Here is a 26,723-nt window from a genome sequence, read left to right as displayed (position 1 = left end):
CAGGGCATGGCTATGGGGCTGTCAAGATGAGTTCCTGCTCTTCAAAATTTACCATTCCACCACTGGGACTGGCTGGCATTTATGCTCACCTTGGCCATTGCAAGGGGCCAAAATGGACAAATCCATCATCCTGGAGGCCTCTACACTGACAAAAATTGAACTCCACTGGTCTGTTTCATCTTCCCACCCTCCCCAAATCACATGTGTTGATAGATAATCAGCACTTGCTCAGCTGTTTCTTAGCTACCCACTGCTGATGGAGCTCAGTCACAGCCAAATTGGCCAGAATCTGGCAGCAGGAGAGACCCCAAGAGGCTTCTGCCAGCAACCAAATCCAGACAGTCAAAGCTCAATGTTAAGTCCAAACCCAACACGCAAGCCGCCCTGTCAACCCCAACTCGCTTATTACACCCGGGAAGAGTGCGGAGCTGAGTGCAAATGAACCCACTATCAGAGATCAAGTAACACGAGACAAAAACCTTTGCAAAGGGGACCCAATACTTACAAGCCGAAGCAGGCCAGCATGGGAACCTCGTTTATTGGTGTTCAAGGGTTTATATAGGCTTACCCCGAAGTTTACAATATCGGGTTCACGTCATAAAATACAAAAGAATCAATTGCTAACTGAGATAGCTTTGGGGCATATGTAAGGAGGTAAAGGGGTACAGGGGGAAGGACAAAGTGGAAACATCAAGACTATCTCTTAGACTCTATGTCTGCATATTTCGCATGTCCTTGAGATAAGCACTATGCAGAAGCAGACAAAGGCAACTATTGAGGGGAGGCCCAGCTGCAACCGGGCGCCCCCTAAACTGGAGACAGACATGATATTACTCTGCTTACATATCAAAGGAGTAGTACAAGTCAAGGATATGAGGGGCATTGGAATAGCGTTTGACATTTCTATGCAAAGCACGTTTGTAACAATAAGCAAGGCCATAAGCACAAATGTGATACAGAAATGCATAGTAGGGAAGTTTCCAGCTTAAACCGGCTTTTATTATGCGAGCCACTGGAATGTAGGTAAGGGTCAGGTCACCAGGAAATAAACCGACATGTTATATCAAAAGTCAAATAAAGGCCACTTTGGTTCTATTTCCCATAAAGCCCAAGCTGGTTTAGATAGGACAGGAGAATTATAGTTTGATTGGCACTGGGGGTTTTAATTTATCCCTAACAGTCCCCCCTTTCAGCCCTGAGAGACAGACTAGTCTCTCAGGTAGCTGTATTTCCCTGCTTGGGTTGCCAAAGCAGTCTCAAAGCCATTTCCATGTAAGTCGGTTGTGGTTTTCGGGAAAAGGACAATGTGAGCTTGCCCAAACAGAGCGAGGCCAATTGCATCAAATTAGGAATACATTGCAAACAACAGCAAACAGAAGTCAACAAAACAAGTACCATAACAATGTAAAATACTATTTTGTGCCAGTCAGGCCATGCTGAAAACCAGTCGGAAAACCCAGAGAACAAAGAGAAATTCCCAATGCGCTCCACCTCGTGATAAATGTTCCCAATATCATTGATGTGTTTAATGACGTCAGCTTTGCTGTCCGTAATGTGGGTACAACATTCACTCCCTATTAACGAACAACCCCCCCCGTGGGAGCTCAATAAAAAGTCCAAGGCGAGTCGGTTTTGCAAAACTACAGTTCTAATTTGCCCTTGTTCATTTGTAAGATCTGAAAAGGAAATAGCCGAATCATTCATAAAACGTTCAAAGGCTTGAGACAGTTCTATGAGTTCCTGGTATGTTTTGGCTGCGCCATACATTGGAAAGAATCCTCTCAACACTGCCTCCCCTGTGCCTCTCTTGTTGCGACGGCGCAGAGTGGGCAGTGTGGGGGAAACCCGGAGCCCTGGTACCACCCTTCCCAGAGTACAGGTCCAAGAGCCCGATACTGGTAGTTTCCTTACCGCCGAGTGCCCACAAAGCCACCAGAGTCCAGCTGGGGTTTGGTGGTCCACTAAGTCCATGAGGAAAGGCACCAGATGGTGGTCCGCGAAAGTCAGCCGCAACAGATGCTGCCAGATGGATAACCAAGTCAGGCCCTCTGCTCTGTGTGTTCCATTTAAAAATGTCCAATTACCAGGATTTGTGGAGTAAATCAAGCCATCACACATCATCCCACCCGTTGGCTGGCTTCCGCTGCCTACACAGACTGATCTGGCGATGGGCCCGCTTAGAACCAGCCCCCCTTCTAGTTCCTGTGAGCTGGAATGTGAGGCAAAGGAAAGATATTCTCTCAATGGCAAAGGGGCCCCAGTCAAGGGGACTCCAGCCTGTCCATGTGGTGGTGTGTGTGCACAGACATAACAAGTGCCCTTTTTAGGAGCTGTTTCTTCCATTAGGGCAACAAACGTATTTCCATCCCACCCATCGCCTATTTTAGTATTTCTTTGTTTAAACCCGCCTAATGTCTTTACGTTATATGTAGGCTGTGTTACCTGCTTCTGTACGGGTTTCTGAGCGCCCAGTTTATCATTCAGCCACGCATAGCAAGATGGTATACCGATACCCACACAAAACTTCTGTTTTTCTGTTATCCTGGGCTGAATTCTATTATTTTGTATCTGAAAAGTAAACATGTTATACTCTGTTCTTATGGATGTTACATCCACATTAGGGGGGCAACCATAGTTAGGCGTAGGGCGATATTGTCTGCACCGAAGAGCAAGTCTGATGGGCCATTCAATTTCCACTCGGATACAATGTGCTATCCAGCTGCCTGTGTAGTTATGTTGCAATATAACAGCTGCTTTATGACACAAACGTCCCACAATGTCAGCCTTCACCATTCCTTCCTTTATCTGGTCCACATCATACAGGAAGGGATCTGGACAGTCCTGTGTTTTCAGGATTGTTCGTCCAAAATCTTTCAGATAGTAATAGTCATTGTCACTGCATATTTTTACATTGGGGGGGCAACATAGGGGCCAGGCATGGTGAATAAAAACACGCGCGACCCACAAATAGGCAGACATCCTCCATTCGTATCGGAGCATTTCTGCGTTGCTGTTTACTCGATGTCTGCGTCTTGGGAGTTGAGCCGCCTGCCACTGACCGGTTTCTTCGTTCCTCTGCAAGCGTATTTTGGGGACCTGGGGAGGTGGAGGTGCCGCTACCACAGCAGGCTTTACGTGGGAATGATGTATCCACGACTTCCGTCCTTCCAAGAAGATAGCTGCTTGTGTAGTTAAAAGGACTTGATGTGGTCCTGTGTATCTTGGCTGCAAAGAGTCGCCCCTAACAAATTTCTTTGCCCAAACAAAGTCCCCGGGACAGTATGGATGCACCTGGTCCTCAAGGGGCACCGTCTTGGTGGATCCCGCAGCTTTCCACAGTTCACGGAGTCTATTCTGCAGAGAAAGATACTGGGATACAGTTATGTGATCCCCCCCCAATAGTGAAACATCCACATTTGGCAAGCTCCCCCCTTTTGTGGGAGGCCTGCCATACATTAATTCAAACGGCGAGAGCCCTAAGGCTCGGGTAGGGCGGGTGCGCAAATGGAAAAGAACGAGAGGGAGTACCTGAGGCAGCCATGGTCTGCAAAACCCAATCAGTCCCAGGAACCCTCTTAACTGTCTCTTTGTCTTTGGGAGCGGACAATTCTGTATGGTGGAAACACGCCCGGGATCCATTTGTCGTCCCTCTGGCGTTAAAATGAACCCCAAATACTTAACTTTTTCTGATAGCCACTGAATTTTCTTCGGGTCGATTTTATGGCCCCTTGAATGCAAGTATAGCAGAAAAGCCTTACCGTCTTCTCGCAGCGCCCCCTGGTGTCCATTTGCAATCAAGATGTCATCAACGTACAAAACAAGAACTGAACCCCCTTTTGGGGTGAACCCCTCGAGGTCGTCCCGTAGACACTGGCTAAACACCCCGGGACTATCGCAGTATCCCTGAGGAATTCGGGTCCACGCGAAAGAGCGCTGGTCCCATTCGAACCCGAACAAATGCTGCGAATCTGGGTGGAGAGGGATGCTGAAAAAGGCGTTTTTTAGATCAATGACGGTAAACCACTTCGCGTCCCATGGGATCTGACTGATGATTGTCACTGGATCTGGAACAACAGTGTGTAAAGGGATCACATACCTGTTTACCGCTCTTAAGTCTTGACAAAATCTCCACCGGACTGGATCTCCGGGTTTCTTTGGGGGTTTCTTTATAGGTAGTATTGGCATGTTACAGGGGGTCCGCTGCGGCTGGATGACTCCTTTTGCGATAAAACCTTCAATTATGGGGCGTATGCCTTCTCTTGCTTCTAAGGATACTGGGCAACATTTGGCGGCGGGAGGAATGGCTTTACCTGAATTCTGACAGGGCTTACCGATCGCAGCAATCCCACATCCGTATCCTCTGTACCCCATAAATCAGGTGGCAGGTCAGCGAGATCCTCTGGTAAGCTGTGACCTATATGTTTGTGTTTAATTGTGTTCCCCACAGGCACCCCAATACACTCATCAACAAACCCACCCCGTCAGGGGTGCAGGTTAAGGTAGCCTCCAGTTTACATAACATATCACGGCCCATTAGAGAAATAGGGCATGAAGCAGAATAGAGAAAAACATGGTTAAACATTTTATCACTGTATTTTACTTGCAATGGTAACGTTATGCACATGGGTGTGGGGTTTCCGTCTACCCCCATTGTCATTTTCACTTCTTTACTCAACCAAATGTCAGGTGCAACATTTAGCAGGGAGTACATGGCTCCCGTATCCACCAGAAAAGTCACCGGTTGTCCCTGCACGTGTAAGGACAGTCTGGGTTCTTGGATTGGGAGAGAGAGAGAGAGAAAGAAACCTGCCAAAGACATAAGATTCATTAGCCCCGCTCCCAGCCCCTCCCTATCCACATTTAGTCATTGTTGGTTCACTGAGCGTCCGCCGTACTGGTCCCATGAAGCCGGTGTCTGTTGAGCGGCAGGTGGAGGTGGGGGCGAAAAATCTGTGTTCGTACCTGTAAAATCTGGGTAAGAACTGTACTGCGCATCCCCTGTCCTCCACGGACAGTCTTTCTTGAAATGAGTGTACTCTCCACATGGGAAACAAGCCCTATCTCCCTGCCATGAATGTCTCATCTGTCCCCTTCCTCTCTGGGTTCTGGCTCTCAGCCCCCTCGGAAAACCTCTTCCCCTGCCTCGAAATCCTCTATTTGGTGGCTGGCCTCTTATTGCAAGAGCCAGCATTTCAAAATCCTCTTTCTTCTCCTTCTTTCTACTTTTCTCCTTATCTTTGTCCCACACAAAATCTGCTACCTCTAAAATCACAGTCACAGCCTCCCCCCCCCATCCGGGTCTGAAATTCAGAAAATAATCCCTCACCGCTGGCTGCGCTTGATGAACAAAATTGGCAATGAGGGTCGGATGGTCCAGCACGTTTTCTGGGTTCAAATTAGTGTAACTACGTGCTCCCTCTAACAAGCGCGACCAGAATTTTCTGGGAGGTTCGCTGGCTTCTTGTTTGATCGCCATAAATTTAGCTTGGTTGGGGGGTTTCTGTGACATTCGCTCCAAGTGTGTCAAAATCCTATCCCTATCGGTCTGCAGCTGAGCGCGGCGAGGCTGCGTCCAGTCTCCCGCTGCCCAAGCTGCAGCCGTTTGTGCTTGGTCCGACCAAGCTCTATTTGTTGCCGCTTCCGCAGCCCAAGCAGTCTCCATTGTCCACAACCTGCTACGTTCTTCACCTGTCAGTACTCTTCTCAACAAATGCTCCACATCCGAGTACGTCGGATTGTGACTTTCAAACAACCTACCTAACAGTTCTCTGATTCTCCTTGGCTGTTCCCCGAAGGTTCCAGCCATTCTACTCCATTCCTTTAAGTCCCATTCCAACCAACTCTTTAGTTCAACCACCTCAGTACGCTGGATACCCCCGTGGCCATCCACGTACGGCTGATCATGTACAAGCAAAGGCATTTCCAACGCTTCTGCCTCTTTTCTTTTCTTTTCCTTTTTTCGCTTGCGCGTGTCCATGCCCCCTGAGGCCCCCTTCTCTTTCCCCTTTTCGTCTGTCTCATCATCTGATACAAATGAAAAGGCCCCTTCCTCCGGATTGGGATCCCCGCCCCCGGGAGCTGGTAGCGGATCCGGAGCAGAGGGTATTATAGAACGATTCAAGACCGTTCTTTTACTTGACGTGTCATCATTAAAATAATGAGGAGGGGGTTCCTCAATGGACAAAGTTCTCACTGACATCAAAGTAAGACTATCCCATTTTTGCGACCCTATTTTCCATAGGAGCCAAAATTCCAATTGATCCGGGTGGGTGTCCCCAATCCGTCTCCGCACTCCCAGTAGCGGAGCGGTTTCAAAGGACCCACCCCTCGGCCACCGTTCACCCGGCACCGACACTGCAGTCATCCGCGGCCACTCCTCCTCACAGAGCTCTATCATCTTTCTCTTTTTTAGGCCTCTCCTTCGCACTGGCAATTTCTCCTCCTGCCACAGCATACACATGATTCCCAAAGGGCTGTCCTTTACCGGCATACTCCCTTTATTTCCCATGACGTCTGATAACGGGTTTTTCCTCAACTGTGCTTTATCCCCAAAGTGTCAAAGCCGCCCGCTTTTATTGATAACTGAGAACATTCTCTCGTGGCGCCTGTTATCAAATTAAGGGGTGCAATGGCAAAAAGGGGGTCCGCACAAGGGATCCCGGACGAGCCCCCAATTGTTAGGTCCAAACCCAACACGCAAGCCGCCCTGTCAACCCCAACTCACTTATTACACCCGGGAAGAGTGCGGAGCTGAGTGCAAATGAACCCACTATCAGAGATCAAGTAACACGAGACAAAAACCTTTGCAAAGGGGACCCAATACTTACAAGCCGAAGCAGGCCAGCATGGGAACCTCGTTTATTGGTGTTCAAGGGTTTATATAGGCTTACTCCGAAGTTTACAATATCGGGTTCACGTCATAAAATACAAAAGAATCAATTGCTAACTGAGATAGCTTTGGGGCATATGTAAGGAGGTAAAGGGGTACAGGGGGAAGGACAAAGTGGAAACATCAAGACTATCTCTTAGACTCTATGTCTGCATATTTCGCATGTCCTTGAGATAAGCACTATGCAGAAGCAGACAAAGGCAACTATTGAGGGGAGGCCCAGCTGCAACCGGGCGCCCCCTAAACTGGAGACAGACATGATATTACTCTGCTTACATATCAAAGGAGTAGTACAAGTCAAGGATATGAGGGGCATTGGAATAGCGTTTGACATTTCTATGCAATGCACGTTTGTAACAATAAGCAAGGCCATAAGCACAAATGTGATACAGAAATGCATAGTAGGGAAGTTTCCAGCTTAAACCGGCTTTTATTATGCGAGCCACTGGAATGTAGGTAAGGGTCAGGTCACCAGGAAATAAACCGACATATTATATCAAAAGTCAAATAAAGGCCACTTTGGTTCTATTTCCCATAAAGCCCAAGCTGGTTTAGATAGGACAGGAGAGTTATAGTTTGATTGGCACTGGGGGTTTTAATTTATCCCTAACACTCAACATTGGAACGTGCAGCCTCCATCACAATAGTTGGGACTGTCCCAGAACTGTTGTTGTCGCAGTCACTATGTCAACACACAAGACACTGGAATCCAGAGCAGTAACTTTGCAGATTGCAGAAACTAATTCATCTCCAGTCTTACGCAGCCACAGATTTCACTGTAGTCTTACAGAGGCACAGTGCACTCTCCAGGAAATAACTAAACAAGTCAATTTGCCTGCTAAATTATTTACGTGACAAGCTCCATATTTCCTGTGGAGGGGATTTGCTTGCCCACAAAGGATCTAGAGTAAGATTGTATCCTTTTGTTTGTTCCCAACAATTTTGCACCATTTGACATTTCCATCACATACATATTAGATCTGCATAGGATGATGTAATTTCCCAACACTTAAGCCACATTGTAGAAAACTTCCTTTTAACTCTTGCCAGTTTAAAATTCTAAAGAAATAACTAGTGGAGACTGATGGCCCCAATGTCAGTGGGCCAGTGAACCCATGTCAGTGGGGCAGTGATGTCATGGTGCAGTGATTCACTACTGCACTGACATTGGGGCCACCAGTCTCCACTGGAAATAACATTTGTATCATGCCACCCACAAAGCTAAACTTTGAGGACCCTGTTTAAGAGAGAGACAAATTGCAAACAATCTCTACTCTGATTAACAGGAGCTCAACTCTAGCCAGACCCCTTTTCCAGTGCTCTTTAAACGTTTGCCTCTCTGCAATCCAGAGAAGTTATCCATGCATTTTTACTTGCTAATAAATCTTCATGCACAACATTCTGTACTAGAACTTCCCAAGGAGTGCAGCTCCTAACTGTAAACTGCACATATCTTGAAAGCTTGAACTGTTTATTTCCTGGCAAAATGGATTTGGGATTCATGGAGCAAAGGAGCCTTAGAGCAGTAGTTTCCAATCTGTGGGTTGCAAAGAGAATAATTATTTATTGATTTTAAAAAATAATAAATGGCTGGTATGTGTACCACCACCTTGTGAGCCTGCACTGCATGTGCATGCAGCCGCTTTAGCCACCTCTTCCCTCCTTCCAGCTGGCATAGTCAGTTCATGCCATACAGAGCTCATCCTTAGATTGCATTCCTAACCAGGTCTACTCAGAAGTAAGTGTTATAGAATTCAATAGAGCAACAGCCATATGAGGTAGGTTAGGCTGAGAGTTAGCAGCTGACCCAAGGCAGTCAGTGAGCCAAAAAAGGATGGCTAAAATAAGTTTAAAAAATGTGAAATTGCACATGCTCAGTGTATTTCTGTTGCTGTTTATCAAGGCTTTCAGTGTGTTTTTATACAGTAGTATATGTTCATTTGAAATATATTATAAATATTTTAAAATATGTTAAGTTGCCCAAATTTTGTTGTTTTTACTCTTGAATTCTTTGCATGGTTTAGGGTTGGCATTGCAGGAGAGCAGGGCTCTTGTGCCTTTAACAGCTATTTGGCAGGCCGAAATGAAATTATGCCTTTTCTAGTATAATTATGGAGAAAGCTTCACCTGTTGACATTCTGTCTGTCAGACATATTATTGTCATTGGGAGCTTCTTGAGCTGAGTGCTGAAGAGAAGGCATCACTTAAAACCAGAGTCCAAATGCCCTGGCATCAACCAGGCTCTGTTCACCACTCTGGGGGTGGTTTACTTTTATCTCATTCCTTCCATCTCTTTCAAAATTGGTTAAAATTTCTTTATATTGCTGTAACCTGCCCTGGGACCTTCTGCTGAAGGGCAGGTAAAAATATCATCAATCATCATCATTTGTTTTTGTGATGAATAAAAAGCAACATTATTTCATGCTTTGTTATGTATTTTTTTTCAATTAACAGAGACTAAAATTACAACAATTAGCATGTGGGGGTTGCAAACGTTTTTGAGGTCACAAAGGGAGTCCCGTACTCATAAAGGTTGGGAACCACTGCCTGCGAGCAACGCAGTGCTCCTCTGTAAGTGGGGATCTTGGCCATGGAGGGCATCCTTTGCTTATAGCACATGGTTGGGGTACACCTTTTTCAGGCCGAAGGCCATATACCCTTCTGGACTACTTTCCCAGGGCCACATGCTAATGTTGGGCGAGGCCAGAGGCAAGAGCAGGCAGGGCAACCAAGGTAAATTTGACCTTTGCACAGTAGGTTAGCTTCTCCACATGCTCACACACCCCTCTCTCTCCTCTCTCCAGACTAGCAAGAGGCATCACCAGAGTTTAAGGGCATGGTCGAGCCAGCCAAAACACCCAGGGAGGGGGCGGTGACCTGAGAAGAGAGGGGGTGACTTGGGAAGAATCCCAAAGGCCAGACGGAGAGGCCTGGAGATCTGCTTTCAGACCCTGGTTGGGAAGAACCCCTCCCACGCGACGCCAGCATTAAAAGACCTGAGCTAGCTTCCTATCTGCTACCAGGTTCAAGGTTCTTGCACTGGTATACAAAGCACTGAGCAACTGAGGCCCAGGATACTTTAAGGACTGCCGTACCCTGTACGCCCCAAGCCAATCACTTAGATAATCGGGGGGGGGACTATAATTCGTCCCCCATGGACCAGCAGCATGACTCATGTCATCGAGATGTGCTTTCAGTGAAGTGGGCCCAACTCTATGGAACTTCCTCTTACTAGAAATCAGGCAGGCACCGTCCCTGCTACGTTTCAGAGGCCTGCTTAAAACTGCTTCCTTCCAAGAGGCCTCTGCACTGCACCTCTAACAACTTTTACATTTTGTATGTTATATGTTTTTATTTTGTAAGCTGCTGTATGACCCAGATGGTGAAAAGTGGGGTATAAATGTTTAAAGTCAATAAATAAGTCTGCCATGCCCTGGGTTAGGATCATAGCAAGCTGCCTTATCCCAAGTCAAAAATGAGGGGATTGGTAAAAAGAAAGCTGGAAAACAAAGTCCAGAGGGTCACATCACTCGAAAATGCTTGGAAGTTGTTTAAAAACACTATATTAGAAGATCAACTGGAGTGCATACCGCAGATCAGAAAAGGTACCGCCAGAACGAGCAAAGTCAAGGAAGCTCTTAGAGGCAAAAAGTCTTTCTTCAGAAAATGGAAGTCTTGTCCGAATGAAGAAAATAAAAAAGAACACAAACTCTGGCAAAAGAAATGCAAGAAGACAATAAGGGATGCTAAAAAAGAATTTGAGGAGCACATTGCTAAGAACATAAAAACCAACAACAAAAAAATCTATAAATACATTCAAAGCAGGAGACCATCTAGGGAGGCGATTGGACCCTTGGATGATAAGGGAGTCAAAGGTGTACTAAAGAACGATAAGGAGATTGCAGAGAAGCTAAATGAATTCTTTGCATCTGTCTTCACAGTGGAAGATATAGGGCAGATCCCTGAACCTGAACTAACATTTGCAGGAAGGGATTCTGAGGAACTGAGACAAATAGTGGTAACGAGAGAGGAAGTTCTAGGCTTAATGAACAATATAAAAACTGACAAATCACCAGGCCCAGATGGCATCCACCCGAGAGTTCTCAAAGAACTCAAATGTGAAATTGCTGATCTGCTAACTAAAATATGTAACTTGTCCCTCGGGTCCTCCTCCATGCCTGAGGACTGGAAAGTGGCAAATGTAACGCCAATCTTCAAAAAGGGATCCAGAGGGGATCCCGGAAATTACAGGCCAGTTAGCTTAACTTCTGTCCCTGGAAAACTGGTAGAAAGTATTATTAAAGCTAGATTAACTAAGCACATAGAAGAACAAGCTTTGCTGAAGCAGAGCCAGCATGGCTTCTGCAAGGGAAAGTCCTGTCTCAGTAACCTATTAGAATTCTTTGAGAGTGTCAACAAGCATATAGATAGAGGTGATCCAGTGGACATAGTGTACTTAGACTTTCAAAAAGCGTTTGACAAGGTACCTCACCAAAGACTTCTGAGGAAGCTTAGCAGTCATGGAATAAGAGGAGAGGTCCTCTTGTGGATAAGGAATTGGTTAAGAAGCAGAAAGCAGAGAGTAGGAATAAATGGACAGTTCTCCCAATGGAGGACTGTAGAAAGTGGAGTCCCTCAAGGATCAGTATTGGGACCTGTACTTTTCAACTTGTTCATTAATGACCTAGAATTAGGAGTGAGTAGTAAAGTGGCCAAGTTTGCTGACGACACTAAATTGTTCAGGGTTGTTAAAACAAAAAGGGATTGCAAAGAGCTCCAAAAAGACCTCTCCAAACTGAGGGAATGGGCGGAAAAATGGCAAATGCAATTCAGTATAAACAAGTGTAAAATTATGCATATTGGAGCAAAACATCTTAATTTCACATATACGCTCATGGGGTCTGAACTGGTGGTGACCGACCAGGAGAGAGACCTCGGGGTTGTAGTGGACAGCACGATGAAAATGTCGTTCCAGTTTGCGGCAGCTGTGAAAAAGGCAAATTCCATGCTAGGGATAATTAGGAAAGGTATTGAAAATAAAACAGCTGATATAATGCCGTTGTATAAATCTATGGTGCTGCCGCATTTGGAATACTGTGTACAATTCTGGTCGCCTCATCTCAAAAAGGATATTATAGAGTTGGAAAAGGTTCAGAAGAGGGCGACCAGAATGATCAAGGAGATGGAACGACTCCCTTACGAGGAAAGGTTGCAGCATTTGGGGCTTTTTAGTTTAGAGAAAAGGCGGGTCAGAGGAGACATGATAGAAGTGTATAAAATTATGCATGGCATTGAGAAAGTGGATAGAGAAAAGTTCTTCTCCTTCTCTCATAATACTAGAACTCGTAGACATTCAAAGAAGCTGAATGTTGGAAGATTCAGGACAGACAAAAGGAAGTACTTCTTTACTCAGCGCATAGTTAAACTATGGAATTTGCTCCCACAAGATGCAGTAATGGCCACCAGCTTGGATGGCTTTAAAAGAAGATTAGACAAATTCATGGAGGACAGGGCTATCAATGGCTACTAGCCATGATGCCTGTGCTCTGCCACCCTAGTCAGAGGCAGCATGCTTCTGAAAACCAGTTGCCAGAAGTCTCAGGAGGGGAGAGTGTTCTTGCACTCAGGTCCTACTTGCGGGCTTCCTCCAGGGATCTGGTTGGCCACTGTGAGAACAGGATGCTGGGCTAGATGGGCCACTGGCCTGATCAGCAGGCTCTTTTTATGTTCTAAGTCAAACTATATGTCCATCGAGCCAGTTAATGTCTCCTCTGGCTGGCAGCTTCTCTGTCCAGGGTCTCAGAGAGAGAGAGAGAGAGAGAGTGAGATTCCCCCCCCCCATCAGCTGCTGCTTTTAACTGTAGATGTGCAGGAACTAGATGTGGGCTTTCCACATGTAAAGCAGGCACCCATAACATTGACCTAAGCTGCAGGGCCGGCACCAGACTTCAGTGGGCCCTCGGCAGAGGTGGACAGCATGCTGACACACTAATGGGGGAATATGGGAAGTGGCACAGCCAGGCCTATTTTAAGCCCATGCCAATGGGGGGAGGGGTGCTGCCTGAGAGGGTGGTTCCCGTTCTATGATCCCTGCTAGTATTATGTCGTCAGGTGCATGGTCCATGACCCGATGATAGCATGGATCGTGGAATGGAAGCTACATCTATCCATCCCCAGCAGTGAGGCCCCTCAGCCACAGGGGCCCTTGGCCAGTGCCCACCCTGGCCGCCCTCTGGTGCTGGGCCTGCTAAGCTGCCTCCCTAGATTTTGCTTGTTGCTGAAAGAATGTTTGGCGATAGACAGATTAATCTTTTTATTAGAGAATGTTTGATTACAGATCAATGTACAGGCAATGAAGCAGCATATATCACTCCCACAGAGGCCAGGCGCATGCAGAAGAAGTTTCTGACAAACAATTGTAGGAAGCAGCATATATTCAAGCATGCATGCAGGGCCTATAGAGCAGCTTTCTTACAAGCAGGTCCAAAGAAAACCCCTAAGTCTGTGTGCAGTACTGCCATCTGGTGACCACTAATAATAGTACCTTTTCTGTTTTTTGTTGTGGTGCTGTGATGATATAGCAAGCATTATCTTTGATCACGTGAATTCTCAGGCTTTTGCCACTGCAGGCGCTGCTTGCATTTTATCAAGCTGAAACGCATGGCAGAAAAGTAGGCCATATATTATTGGAGCAAGACAAGCTGGTATCTTTTAGTGAACCGGCTTGCGAGAGGTTGGGGACAGGCAGGAGACACCCCCCCACACACACACAGAGTGCAGCAACACAAATCTAACCACAACACCTCCAACCACATTCCTTTGCCTCTTTGTCAAAAAGGCACTGGAAACCTCTGCTCCCTGACACACCGCAGACCTGGCTGATTTATTTATTTATTACATTTATATACCACCTTTTCCCTCCGCCCCTGTGAGGTAGGTTAGTCCGAGAGACAGCGACTGGCCCAAGGCCACCCAGTTAGCTTCATGGCTGAGTTGGGATTCGAACCCTGGTCAACCAGGTCCTAGCCCAACACTCAAACCATTACACCACACTGCCTTCTTTCTTTTTCTGCACACCAAAAGGTGCCAGAGGGAAGCCGAGCAGGGCCTCTATCTCTCCCTCCTTTCACATCCTTTCAAGAGATTCAAAGCAGGCTGGTGGTAGGGAGAGAATGGCAACTCCTTGCAGAGGTCTGATTCAACCTGCTGGTGGCTAGCTGCTGTCCCTGCTGTGCAGCTGAGTCACAACAGGCTTTTATAAGCACGGATGAGCTCAGCCACTCACTCCTGGCTACTTCAAGCTTTCTTCATCTCAGCTGCCTGATTAAGGTGGGAAAAGTTGTTTTGTTGTTGCTTTTGTTAAACAGCTGGGAGTCAGAGACTCTGGGCAATCTACTGTGAATCACCCAAAGATCTGTCAGTAGATCCAGATCTACATTCTGCTCACCCCTGTTTTAAGGCATGTGTAAAAACCTTGTTCATTAAAAAAAAACCCACATAAAAACCAAACCACATTTTAAAGAAGCCCTGATTTCCACGCTGTTGTTGACTAAGGCTGCAATCCAATACACGTCTAATCAGAAGTAAGCTCCATTGAATTCAATGGGACTTGCTCCCAGGCAAGTGTGTATTGGATTGCAATACACTAAGATGACTAAGTGGAACCTTCATGATCAGTCTACCCCAGAACAGCAGTTGCTAGTAGCAGCAAGGAAGGTTAATTCCCTTCTGCCCTAGCTTGTGGGCTTTCCAGAGGCACATTGGGGCAAAAATATCCTAGCTTCATGTGGGGTCTGAACTGGACTCATCATGGTGTCTGCACTGGTGGTGACTAACCAGGAATAAGACCTTGGGGACATAGTGGATAGCTCGATGAAGATGCCAGTGTGTGGCAGCTGTGAAAAAGCAAACCCCATGCTTTTTCAGAAAGGAATTGAAAATAAAACTGCCGATATCCTAATGCCATTGTATAAATCTGTAGTGTGGCTGCATTTGGAATACTGTGTATAGTTCTAGTTGCCTCACCTCAAAAAGGATATTATACAGCTGGAAAAGGTTCAGAATAGGGCAATCAGAATGATCATGGGGACAGAGTGATGCCCCTATGAGAAACGGTTGCAGCATTTGGGGCTTTTTAGTTTAGAGAAAAGGCGAGTCGGTGGCAACATGATAGAAGTGTATAAAATTATGCATGGCATGTGGAAAGCGGATAGTGAAAAGTTTTCTCCCTCTGTCAAAGCACTAGAACTCACAGATATCCAATGAAGCTGAATGTTGGAAGACTCAGGACAGGCAAAAGAAAGGATTTCTTCACAGGTAAACTATGGAATTTGCTCCCACAGCAGGCAGTGATGGCCACTAACTTGGATGGATTTAAAAGAGGATTAGAGACAAGGATAGGGTAACAATGGCTGCTAGCCATAATCCCTATTCTCTGCCTCTACAGTAGGGTTGCCAGGTTCATGGCCTGAGACTGATCCTGCATCTTTAGGAGAAGAGAAAGTCAGCCACGTGCAGGTGTTCTTGCAACCCTGCAATGGGAAAAACCACAAGGTGGAATTCTCCCTTCCCCCTGCACAACTTTTAAAGATACAGAAGACCTCTTGGAGGCTGGGCCAGGCAACCATAAGAACATAAGAAGAGCCTGCTGGATCAGGCCAGTGGCCCATCTAGTCCAGCATCCTGTTCTCACAGTGGCCAACCAGGTGCCTGGGGGAAGCCCGCAAGCAGGACCCGAGTGCAAGAACACTCTCCCCTCCTGAGGCTTCCGGCAACTGGTTTTCAGAAGCACGCTGCCTCTGACTAGGGTGGCACAGCACAGCCATCACGGCTAGTAGCCATTGATAGCCCTGTCCGCCATAAATGCACTTTTAGAAATAAAAGCAAACCAACCAACCAGAAGCCACCACCGTCCCGCAAAATTCCACCAGGGGCTGCTGCTGCAAGGATTAGGAGCTGGGTGCCCACGGCCAGCAAAGGGTTAACTGGAAGGGGCGGGAGGGGGAGGAAATGTATCTATTTGGGGCGGAGCCTAGAAGAGGTAAGACTTTTCCTTCGGCCAATAGGAAAGCAGGAGGCGAGGGCCCGGAGCGGGGAGGGCGCGCGTGCGTACCTGAGCGCCGTGGCCCCTTCGCAAGCAACCTGGCAGTGAAGCAATGCCCGACCCTGTTGTGACGGGAGGGAGCTGCAACTACAGGACCGACCAGCTCGATCATGCAATTGCAGGACCGACCAGCATGATCGCAGTCCCGGAGGCAGGAGAGCAACTCTGCTGATTAATGGGCTCAGAGGGGGTGTGACGCTCCCCGCGTGCCATTGCCGTTGCTTAATACTGCCAAGAAGAGAAGCCAGCCAGCCGGCGCGGGGAGGGGGGTCTCTGGCCCCCGGTGACGTCACTCGCGCACGTGGGCCCCGGACCAGCTGGGGCTCGCGTGGCTTGCTGCTTGGCTTCGGCTGCTGCTGCTGCTCGTGAGGGAGGCGACCGCCCTGCCTGCCTGCCTGCTTGCCCCGGGTGCCGCCGGCCTCTTGCGCCATGGTGCAGCCCCTGCAGAAGTGTCGGGCGGAGTGGCAAGAACTGGAGGGCGAGTTCCAGCAGCTCCAGGTAGGCGCCGGAGGGAAGGCGAGCCGCTCTGATTTTGTGGAGGAGGAATCTCTTTGGAGAGGGGGGGAGGGAAAGATGCTTTTCTTTCTCTGTGCGCGGCTGACCTTCCAGCCAGCTACGGAATCCGCCCGGGAAGACACGCTCAGGATCGGGGCGCCAAGGCATCTCTGCCGGGCCCGGTGTAGCTCGACGCGGGAGAGGCAGCCGCCGCGGGGACCCGTGTGTGCGTGTATGGGGGGGGTCCTTGCCTCTCCCAGCAAAGCGGCGGAATGCGGGGCGCCGCTGGCCCGTTCCTGCCCTCGGCCCGTTCCTGCCCTCGGCCCGCTCCTCCCGGGCAGTCCGGCGACCGGCGTGCGGCGGTGACAGCGGCTCGGTCCCTGGCCGCCGGTAGCAGCCGAGCGCTCCAGCTGACCTGAGCGGCGCTTCCTGGCATGCCGGGGGGGGGGAAGGCGGCCAGGGTGAAGTTTTGTCGGGTGGTGTTTGTAAGCGCCCCCAGAGGCGGGGGGAGGGAGCAGAAGCTGTAGGGAAGGGGGAAGAGAGAGGGTGGGGTGGTAAGAGGTGGCCTCCCAGCCCAGAATCCTTTGCAGTGTCGCAGCTTGGCGTGGGATCCCGGGGTGGTCGCCCCAGCACTTTCGGCGACCTTGCCAGGGATTCTGGGGGACACCCTCGCTTCGCCCCCTATTGGTGCAAACGGGTAGAATACCTCGGAGCACCTTGAGTGGATGGCAACGCCTCCTTTCCCTTTCCTGGTTTCTTTTGTTTTACTTTGGGGAGTTGGGAAAGGTGCAAGAGAGGGGGGTATTTTTGCACTGGGCCGGCGGGGGGGGAGGGACCCTTCACGTTAGCCTTGGGGATTTTACGCTGCATTGGCTTCCAAATTGGGGGGGGGAGCACCATCCCCACTTTATTCTGGCTTTGGGGAAGGGCCGTAGGGTAGCTCAGTGGCAGAGCACCTGCCTTGGCAGCAGAAGGTCTCAGCGAGCCCAGCATTTCCAGGGGGGGCTGGGAGAGAGGCCTGCCTGGAACCCCGGAGGGCCGCTACCAATCAGTGCAGGCAGTACTGAGTTAGTGGTTTGACTCTGCATAAGGGACCTCCGTGTGTGCCTGCTGTTAGACCTCATCCAGACTGCAGTGCCTGGATCTTGGTGCCATATTTCAAAAGGGTGTAGGCAAAGTGGATCGGGTTCGGAGGAGAGCAGAGAAGATGGTCAGCAGTATGGAAAGGTGGAAGAGACTGGGTGCGTCTGGCCGGGAGAAGAGAAAACTGAAAGGGGGCATAGCTGCCTTCTTCGAGGAGAGGACAGAGTCTTGTGCTCTGCTGCCCCAGAGGGCAGGATTGGCAGGTTTTATTTATATATTTATTTAATGTGTTTAATGTTTATTTTTATCATTTTTTAAAAAAAATATATGATTATTATCTTTTATATACTGTTCAATACCAAGACAGTCTCTCAGCAGTTTTTTTTTTAATAATAAATACTAGATTTAGGGGGGGAAAGATTTTTCTGTGTAAACCACTTAGAGGTCTTTTATTGAATAACCAATATTTACATTTTGTTTAAATGTGTGCTTTGCCTTGGATTCCTGCATTGAGCAGTGGGTTGGACGTGATGGCCTTGTAGGCCCTTTCCAACCCTGCTGTTCTATGAATAACAAAGAAGAAAGGTTCCTGCCCCGAGGTGCTTACAGTTCAAATGTAGGAAGCAAAAGCTGAAGAGTAAATGGAGGAGAAAGGTGCATTCAGTTCAGAGGCATCTTATTTAGATTTAGCTTCAGAGAGGCATGTGGGCTGCTTTCTCGCATCTGTCCAATTCTCAGAGGAGCTGGAGAAGGGATAGCTGTATCCTGCCAAGGATGTTGCCTCCTCTCAACAGGAGGAGGAACTGGCTCATATTGGGAGCAGAGAAAGAAAAGGGCATTCCTGATCTTCCTCGTGCTCCAGTGTCCTTATATGGCTGCCAGGTTCAGACTGCGCGAGGGTCCCTTTAGGTCAGGGGGTGAGGCACCTGTGACTCTTCCAATGTTATTGGACTCCATCTCCCATCATCCCTGGCTGGCCAGGACTCGTGGGAATTGGAGTCTCAATGACATCTAGAGGGCACCAGGTTGGGGAAATGTTTGGCGATGGGCAGGTTTGCTGACCACAGATTAGGCACCTACACTTCCAAATAAACATCCCGTTGGTGAAAGGGCCCACAAGCTCTCTTTTTTACAGTCTGGTTCCATCTTGGATGAACTGTGCGGTTGGTTTTCAGCTGGTGGGTCAGGACTCGTGGCTGCGTTGCAGCCTGATCTATGTGGGTTGCGTCAGCAAGACACTAGCCATCACCACCATGATATGCAACCATGGTTTAAAACAATTCAGAACTCGGTAATGTCTGTTTGGCTTAAATCTGGGTCCTGGATGTGAAAAGGTTTCTAAGGGACTCCACTGAGAACCGTGTGGTTATACAGTGACAAAATAATGCAATCCTCTAAGAAGAAAATTTGTATTTGTTTCATAAATGTCTGTGCTGCCTTTCAGCCAAAACGGTTCCCCAGGGCAGCTTCCAATGAAAGGATAGCAGCAATAAGATCTGTACAATGAGGCAAAATGTCACGACAGACAAACCCGGCTTGTGCTTTGCCCAGCGGGTTCTGAGAAACAGCTCTGAAAACAATGGAAAACGTGCAACGGAAATGATCTGATGCCAACAATATAATTGAGTGGGTGCCCAGGCAAGTCTCCCTTGGAAAGGAACATGTGCCACCACTGAAAAGGCCCTCTCTCCTCTTGCCATCACCTGCCTGTCTCCTCTTGCCATCACCTGCCTCGCTTCACTTGCCAGGGACGCCCAGAGGAGAGTCATAAGACTGTAGAAAGCTGCCTTCTCACAACTCTGAGGCAGGCTGTTTAGTTCACCGAGCACCACATTCATCTTACCAGAATTGAACCTTTTTCCAGCCTCGGAGCCACATTTCCTTCTGGGTAACTTTCTGGGGCTGAGCAGGACAGGCTGACCAAAGGTGGACAGAGCAATGAATGCAAAATTTACCTTTGTGCAGTAGGGTAGTTTCTACGCAGACTCGCACAGAGAAGGGCCTCTTTCCAGCCAAGCAAGGGGCATGATCATAGTGCGCGGGCACTTTCCAGGCAGACAAAAGCACTGGAGAAGGCTGCAAGGCAGGGCTGGTGAGAGGAGCTGGCCTGGAGAGAATCCCAAGAGCCAGACTGAGAAGCCTGCAGGGCCACATATGGCCCCTACGCTTGTGGGTCTGCAGTCGGTAGCGGTGACTCTGCAGGGTTTCATGCAGTCGTTTCCCTCCCTGCCTACAGATGCAGGGGACTGCACCCCATGCCCTTCTGCATCCAAAGCAGATGCTCAGCTCCTGAGCTGCAGCCGCAGATGACCTGATTATATGGTCAGGTTAATGTGGGGCCGGGTGTCCGCTTGAGTTCTGGCTGAAGGTGGGATTGGCAGGAGGTGAGGTGATCCAGTAATACACTTATTTACTTATTAATGTCTGCAAAATAAAGCTTGCAGAACACTGGAAGGGACAGCAAAGACTGTAGAAAATGGAGACGGAAATTGGGAGTTATTCTGTTGGTCAAAGCGAACAGGCTGTCAGAGATCCAGTATTAAGTACAAATAAATAAATTTCTGAAGTTTGGAAGATCTGTAGTAGATGATGTAATGAACGCTGCTATGACGTCCCTCTCCAGATTTGAATACTTGAGTTTGGGGAATCTGTGGCCCTCCAGACATAGCCATTGATAGCCTTTGTCCTCCATGAATTTTTCTAGTCCCCTTCTGAAGCCATCCAAGTTGGCTGCCTCATGTGGGAGCAAATGTCATAGTTTAACTATGCGCTGCATGAAGAAGTCCTTTCTTTTAACTGTCCTGAATCTTCCAACCTTCAGCTTCATCGCTTGCATTGGCTGCCTGTATGTTTCCGAGTTCAATTCAAGGTGTTGGTTTTAACCTATAAAGCCTTACACGGCTTAGGACCACAATACCTGATGGAATGCCTCTCCCGACATGAACCCACCCGTACACTACGCTTAACATCCAAAGCCCTCCTCCAGGTGCCTACTCTGAGGGAAGCTTGGAGACTGGCAACAAGGGAGAGGACCTTCTCAGTGGTGGCCCCCAAATTACGGAATGATGTTCTTGATGAGGTGCGCCTGGCGCCAACACTGTTATCTTTCCGGTGCCGGGTCAAGACTTTACTCTTCTCCCAGGCATTTTAGCATGTGTTTTTAAATTGTTTTTAATTTGTTTAAAATTGTTTTTAAAATTGTTTTTTGTGTTTTAAAATTTGTATATTTGTTTTTATTGTTTTTAATTGCTGTAAACTGCCCAGAGAGCTTCAGCTATGGGGCGGTATATAAATGTAATAAATAAATAAATAAATAAAATTTATGGGATATCCCCAAGTTCTAGAGTTATGAGAGAAGGAGAAAAACTTTTCTCCATCTGCTTTTTCCACACTGTGCAAAATAGCTTGATGGATTCCGAGGCCTTGCTATGCTTCTGTGAAACCGCAGTGTATATACACAGCCACGGGTACACTGCCGGTTACAATTCGGATCAGGGCACGTAATGCAACCAATGATGCTTGGCTGTACTGGCGCTGTTTGCATGAGGCCGTGCTTGTTTTTCAAAACAAGTTCAAATCCAAAGAGAGCAAAACCACGCAGTTAGACATCTTAAACATTAACATGCCCCTGGTGAAGGTGCTCAGGTGCAGTTGCCCTCTGTTGTTGCCAATTATTTCTACCAGGCGGCTGTGGATTGACCTACTGCCCCCTCTCCATCTTGAAGGGAACCTTCATTGAGGTCATAGATTGCATTCCTTCTGGCTTTGCTTCTCTGCCAAGGTTTTGTGCTTGCAAAGCAAAACCTATGTGGATGATTTTGTGTGTGACTCATAGGATGCCCCCCATTGTAAGTGGTCAGGGGTGGCATTGTTTATTTCTGTGCCCCCTGCTCCCCACTCCCAATTAGTAGAAGCATACATAAATCGTGAAAAAATCCAGACAAATCCATGCCTGTGGGTTTTGTGCAAGTTGCAAAATTAAATGTTGTGATGGCAGGCATGGGGTTACGCTGATGTAGAATTTTTACTTATACATCTAAGTGTAAGTGAATACTTATTTGTTTTTTTTTTTAAAAAGTATTTATAGCCCTGCCCTTGAAATAAAACTTTGCTACGGTGGCTTACACAGCCGACAAAACAGAGATATGCAGTCTGAAGGCACATGAAGCCTTGCTGAAGCTAAGCAGGTCTGAGTCTGGATGGGTGACCACCTGAGGGCCTCACGTGTACTGTGGGTTCCATGAGGGCAGAAAGGTAGGATATAAGTTGCAAGAAAGTAGATAAATAAAACCAAAAAATACAAGCATCTAAAAACAGTAGATCAAAATAGCATAAAACAAGTCATCAGGGGGTAAACATATGCAATTGAAATACCTGGGTCAATAAAAAGGGCTTTGCCAGGTGTCAAATGAACATGGAGGCCAGCCTCTCTAAGGGGGAGTGTTCCATAAACAGGAGAGCCACCACTGAGAAGATCCTCTTCCCAGTTCCCTCCTGCTGCACTTCAGATGCAGATTCATTGGTTATGTCTGCACCTAACACTAAGCCATGGTTTGTTCAAAACGCCATGAAACATCTCGCAGATTAGCAATAACATCTTGGTTTGTTTTCCAGCTGCTCTTGCCTTGTGCCTATGTAGTTGGTGAGCATTTAGGGTTAGTGGTTAAGGTGTTGGACTATGACCTGGAAGACCAGGGTTTGAATGCCCACACAGCCATGAAGCTCACTGGGTGACTTTGGGCCAGTCACTGCCTCTCAGCCTCAGAGGAAGGCAATGGTAAACCCCCTCTGAATACCGCTTACCATGAAAACCCTATTCATAGGGTCGCCATAAGTTGGAATTGACTTGAAGGCAGTCCATTAGCCATTAAGCCAAGCAAACCATGGTTAAACAAGGCCATTGCGTTCAGACATAATGCCAAGCCATATTTAAAGCAAGCCATGGTTTGTAGCTGACCAACAAACGATGGCTTCACTTACATGGTTTCCTGACAGAAATCAAGCCAGGGTTGCTGGGCTGGATATGCCCATTTAGACAAACCACAGTTAGGCTAAACAAACCTATGTTTGTTCTCTATAGAATCTTTCTTTGATATTGAAGACGAGCCCTACATTCTGCAGGGGCCCATCTAGTCCATTATAGGTGGACAGGCTCATGTGGAGATAGATGGCCCTATGTCAGGAAGTGTTTTTGCAGCAGTTGCTTTGGACGTACCGTTTGTTAACAGTCTTTTTGCCTGGTCACCTGTGCCTTAGTTAACGATAGGATGGGCAGCTCAGTTCTTTAGGGCTAGTCGACAGAGCCCTGCAGTTTGCCCTTTTTCTCCATGGTGGACTGAATGCCCTGTGTGGGTCCCCATTACCCCTCTGCCCTGGTGGTGGATGTGTCCTATGGGTGCTCTCGGGGGTTTGCAGGAACTGACTGCTCTAAATTGGCATGTCTGTGAAACGCGGATAAGGATGTTTGGACATTCACTGATGTGGGCATTAAAACTGTCTGAAATACTTTCAGGCACAAACTGAGCCCCCCACCCAAATCTCCTCCATTTCCTGCTTCCCCTTTATCTTGTACGTTACCTTTCTACTTAACAGATCAAAAACAGGATTCATTCCTCAGAGGCCCAAGACACTTAAACAGTGGGAATTTCACTTAATTAGTCTTATAGCTCCCAACAGAAAGACCCCCTGATTTCCAAAATTTCACGTTTTTGTTCTTCTATCAAGTACACATTTGTCCCTTCATTCCTGTTTTTATTGTTATAGATAATGAAATATCTTAAACTACTGATATGGAGAAAAGTACTCCTGCATCAAACTTATTATACCTGCTGCTTAACGGATGCGTTAACTTGGATTCCTGCATTGAGCAGGGGGTTGAGCTAGGCCCCTTCCAACTCTACTATTGTAAATAAGAAATGAAACACTTTAAAGAGTTTTTTTTTTTTGAGCAGCTGAAGGGACATGCTCTGTAGAGTCTTTCTTTAGTGTTGAAAAAGTGCCCTTGCCTGGACTGAACCAGAGGCCCATCTGCTCAGTCATCCTGTTAACTACAATGGCCAACCAAATACCCCTGGAAGTCCTCAAACAGGCCATGAGAGCAATTCAACTTTCCCACTGATGTCCCCCAGTGACTGGTATTTGGAGGTGTCCTCCTATCTGGAGGTTGCATCCAATCATTATGACCAGGAGCTGTTGATATCTGTATCCTCTGTGAATTTGTCTCAAGCAGGAGTTCCCAAACTGTGGTCCATGGACCACCAGTGGTCTATGAGCTTCATCCAGGTGGTCCATGACCTGTCTATAAAAATACAATTAGAAATCATGCAGCATCTCGCACAGCACATCACAATGGCTACAACAGGCAGAAAAATCATGATTTGGGCCGCCAAGACCCTCAGCCATTTCCAAGTGGTCCGTGGGGGGAAAAGTTTGGGAGCCACAAGTCTAAAGCCATCTGAATTGGTGGCCATCACTGCTTCTTGTGGTAGCAAATTCCATAGTTTGTGCGCTGTGTGAAGAAATAGTTTCATTTGTCTGTTCTGAATCTTTCAGCGTTCACCTTTATGGGATAACTTTGAGTTCTGTACATACACACAATGCTTAATTTTATACACCTCTACCGTGTCCTCCTCTTACTCACCTTTTATCAAAACTAAAAAGTTGCACCAGCCCTCTTATCATTTTGCTTGCACTTTTATGGATGTTTTCCAGCTGTACAGCATCCTTTTTTGAGGTGAGCCATTTAGAACTGTATGCGGTATTCCAAATGTGGGTGCAACATTATAATATAATATATTTAATTTGTTTGTCGCCTATCTGGCAATTAGCCACTCTAGGCGACGTACATTAAAATGAGATAAAATACAACAATATCGAATGCAGTCATATTAATAACAGTAGAGAAAAATACTGGACAGTAACAGCATATGATAGATGGTAAAATCATGAAGATTTACCCTTCCCAAGGACCTCAAAGGCCTGTTGGAAAAGCCACATCTTCAGGGCCTTGCGGAATACCTCTAGGGAAGGGGCATGTCGAAGATCACATGGGAGGGAGTTCCAGAGAGTGGGGGCCACCACAGAAAAGGCTCTCTCTCTAGTACCCACCAACCTAGCTGTTTTGGTTGGGGGGATTGCGAGAAGGCCTTGAGTGGCTGATCTAGTTGGGCGGCATAGTTGGTGGCGGTGGAGGCGCTCTTTCAGGTAAGCTGGGCCGAAACCGTACAGGGTTTTAAAGGTTAATACCAACACCTTGAATCGGGCCCGGAAAATAACCGGCAGCCAGTGTAGATCACATAGTACTGGCGTAATGTGGTCTCGGCGGCGGCTGTTGGTAAGTAAGCGCGCCGCTGCATTCTGTACAAGTTGTAATTTCCGGGTCGTTTTCAAGGGTAACCCCACGTAGAGCGCATTACAGTAGTCTAATCGAGAGGTGACCAGGGCATGCACCACAAGTGGGAGCTGTTGAATAGGGAGGTAGGGTTGCAGCCTACGTATAAGATGTAATTGATACCAAGCTGCCCGGCTCACAGCCGAAATCTGAGCCTCCATGGACAGCCTGGAATCAAGAACAGCCAAGATACCGGCAGTTTTATGATACCGGCAGTTTTACTTATGATCTGTAACGTGGAATTAGCTGTTTTCACAGCTGCTGCATGCCGAGCTGATGTTTTCATCAAGCTATCTGCCACAACCCCAAGTTTCCATTCCTGGTCAGTTGCCACCAGTCCAGATCCCATGAGAGTATATGTGAAGCTAGGATATATTTGCCCCAATGTGCCTCTGGAAATCCTGCAAACAGGGTAGAAAGGCATTAACTCTCCCCAACTGCTACTTCCTAGCAACTGCTTTTTTTGGGGGGGGGGTAGACTACTTCTGATCATGGAGGTTCCATGTAATCATCTTAGCTAATAGCCAGCAAGAAATAGAATAGAGTTTGTAGTCATCCTCTCTGCATCTCCCCACCCCTCTTTTCTTCATTAAATTCTTCTCCTCCTTTCTATTTCTTTACCGATGATCCTCTGCTATATTTTGTCAGCTACCATCGACTTGTTCAATTATTGGGAGAGAAGGATGGTGGGTATTGAGGTCTGAATAAACTTTGGGCATTGTGTGTTTTGTTCTTCTGGGGCATAAATCTTAGTATACTTAAAAAAAAAAATCCACATCAGAAATACTGAAAATGAGTACATGTCATTCAAGATGTGAATAAGAAAGAAAAATGCAGAACATTTGGATGCTTTTATTTCTCTGCCTCGACACTGGAGACCTCTCGTTGGCTGCATGACTGCAGTCAGCACAGAACAAGCGAAGGCTCAAATGAGACAGAATTGTGAGAGGGAATTACGCTCTTTGCATGCTTACATTGAGGAAGGGGGATTAACTGTGACGGCCAGGAGCATAACTCTGGACACGAGACAAAGCCACAAATCGCTGCCCTTCTCTTGTCACTCGCTCAGCTTTATGTTGCATCCACGCCATACATTTAAAGCACTCTTAATACCACTTTGACAGTCATGGCTTCCCCCCCAAGAATCCTGGGAACTGTAGTTTGTTAAGGGTGCTGAGAGATCCCTCACAGAAATATAATTCCCAGCACCCTTAATAAACTACAGTTTCCAGGATTCTTGGGGGGGGACCATGACTGTTAAGCCAGTATAAGAGTGCTTTAAATGTATGGTGTGGATGTGACCTTACTCTGGAGCAGGGGTGGCATCGGCAGCCGGCATCCATGGGCAGCCGCAGGGTCCCCCAGCTGATACTAGCTCTTGCTTAGGTCCCTCACAGTGTGCACCTGGTTGTGTGAGCCACCCACCAGTTTGAAATATCCCACGATGCCCCAGAGCTCCAACATAGCATTGCTGGGAATTTAAAATGGTGAGCAAGGGCCTCCCTCCCAATGTAAGAGGGGGCCTCGATCCTGCCCAGGTCACCTTAATAAACTGGCCCTGGGCCCCCTCTGGAGGGGTGGGGGCCAATTTCAGGGGCAACCAAGAGCGGGCCCATGCCTGCGAATATGCTAGTTCAGCAAGTGCATCAGTCTTTGGCAACCAGTGTTGGTGTCTGCAGAAAATTCCACGTTGCCTTACAGCTAAACCCTTGGAATGAGCGTGCCCTTTGGAAGATGACGCCTTTCTGAGCGTCCTCCCAAGT

General features: G+C 47.5%; 1 protein-coding gene across 1 annotated transcript in view; it reads left to right on the top strand.

The window, feature by feature from the left end:
- The first annotated feature begins 15,945 nt into the window (after positions 1-15,945).
- TMEM120B (transmembrane protein 120B) overlaps positions 15,946-26,723 on the top strand; it is a 37,728-nt gene continuing 26,950 nt past the window's right edge. The window contains exon 1 of the mRNA XM_061603194.1: positions 15,946-16,490. Coding sequence (XP_061459178.1) covers positions 16,422-16,490 — 69 coding nt within the window. The 5' untranslated portion in view covers positions 15,946-16,421. The remainder of the gene's footprint in view (positions 16,491-26,723) is intronic.

This window comes from Rhineura floridana, chromosome 19 (genome assembly GCF_030035675.1).
Source record: "Rhineura floridana isolate rRhiFlo1 chromosome 19, rRhiFlo1.hap2, whole genome shotgun sequence".
NCBI classification, from domain to species: Eukaryota; Metazoa; Chordata; class Lepidosauria; order Squamata; family Rhineuridae; genus Rhineura; species Rhineura floridana.
This window is presented reverse-complemented; position numbering and strand designations above follow the sequence as displayed.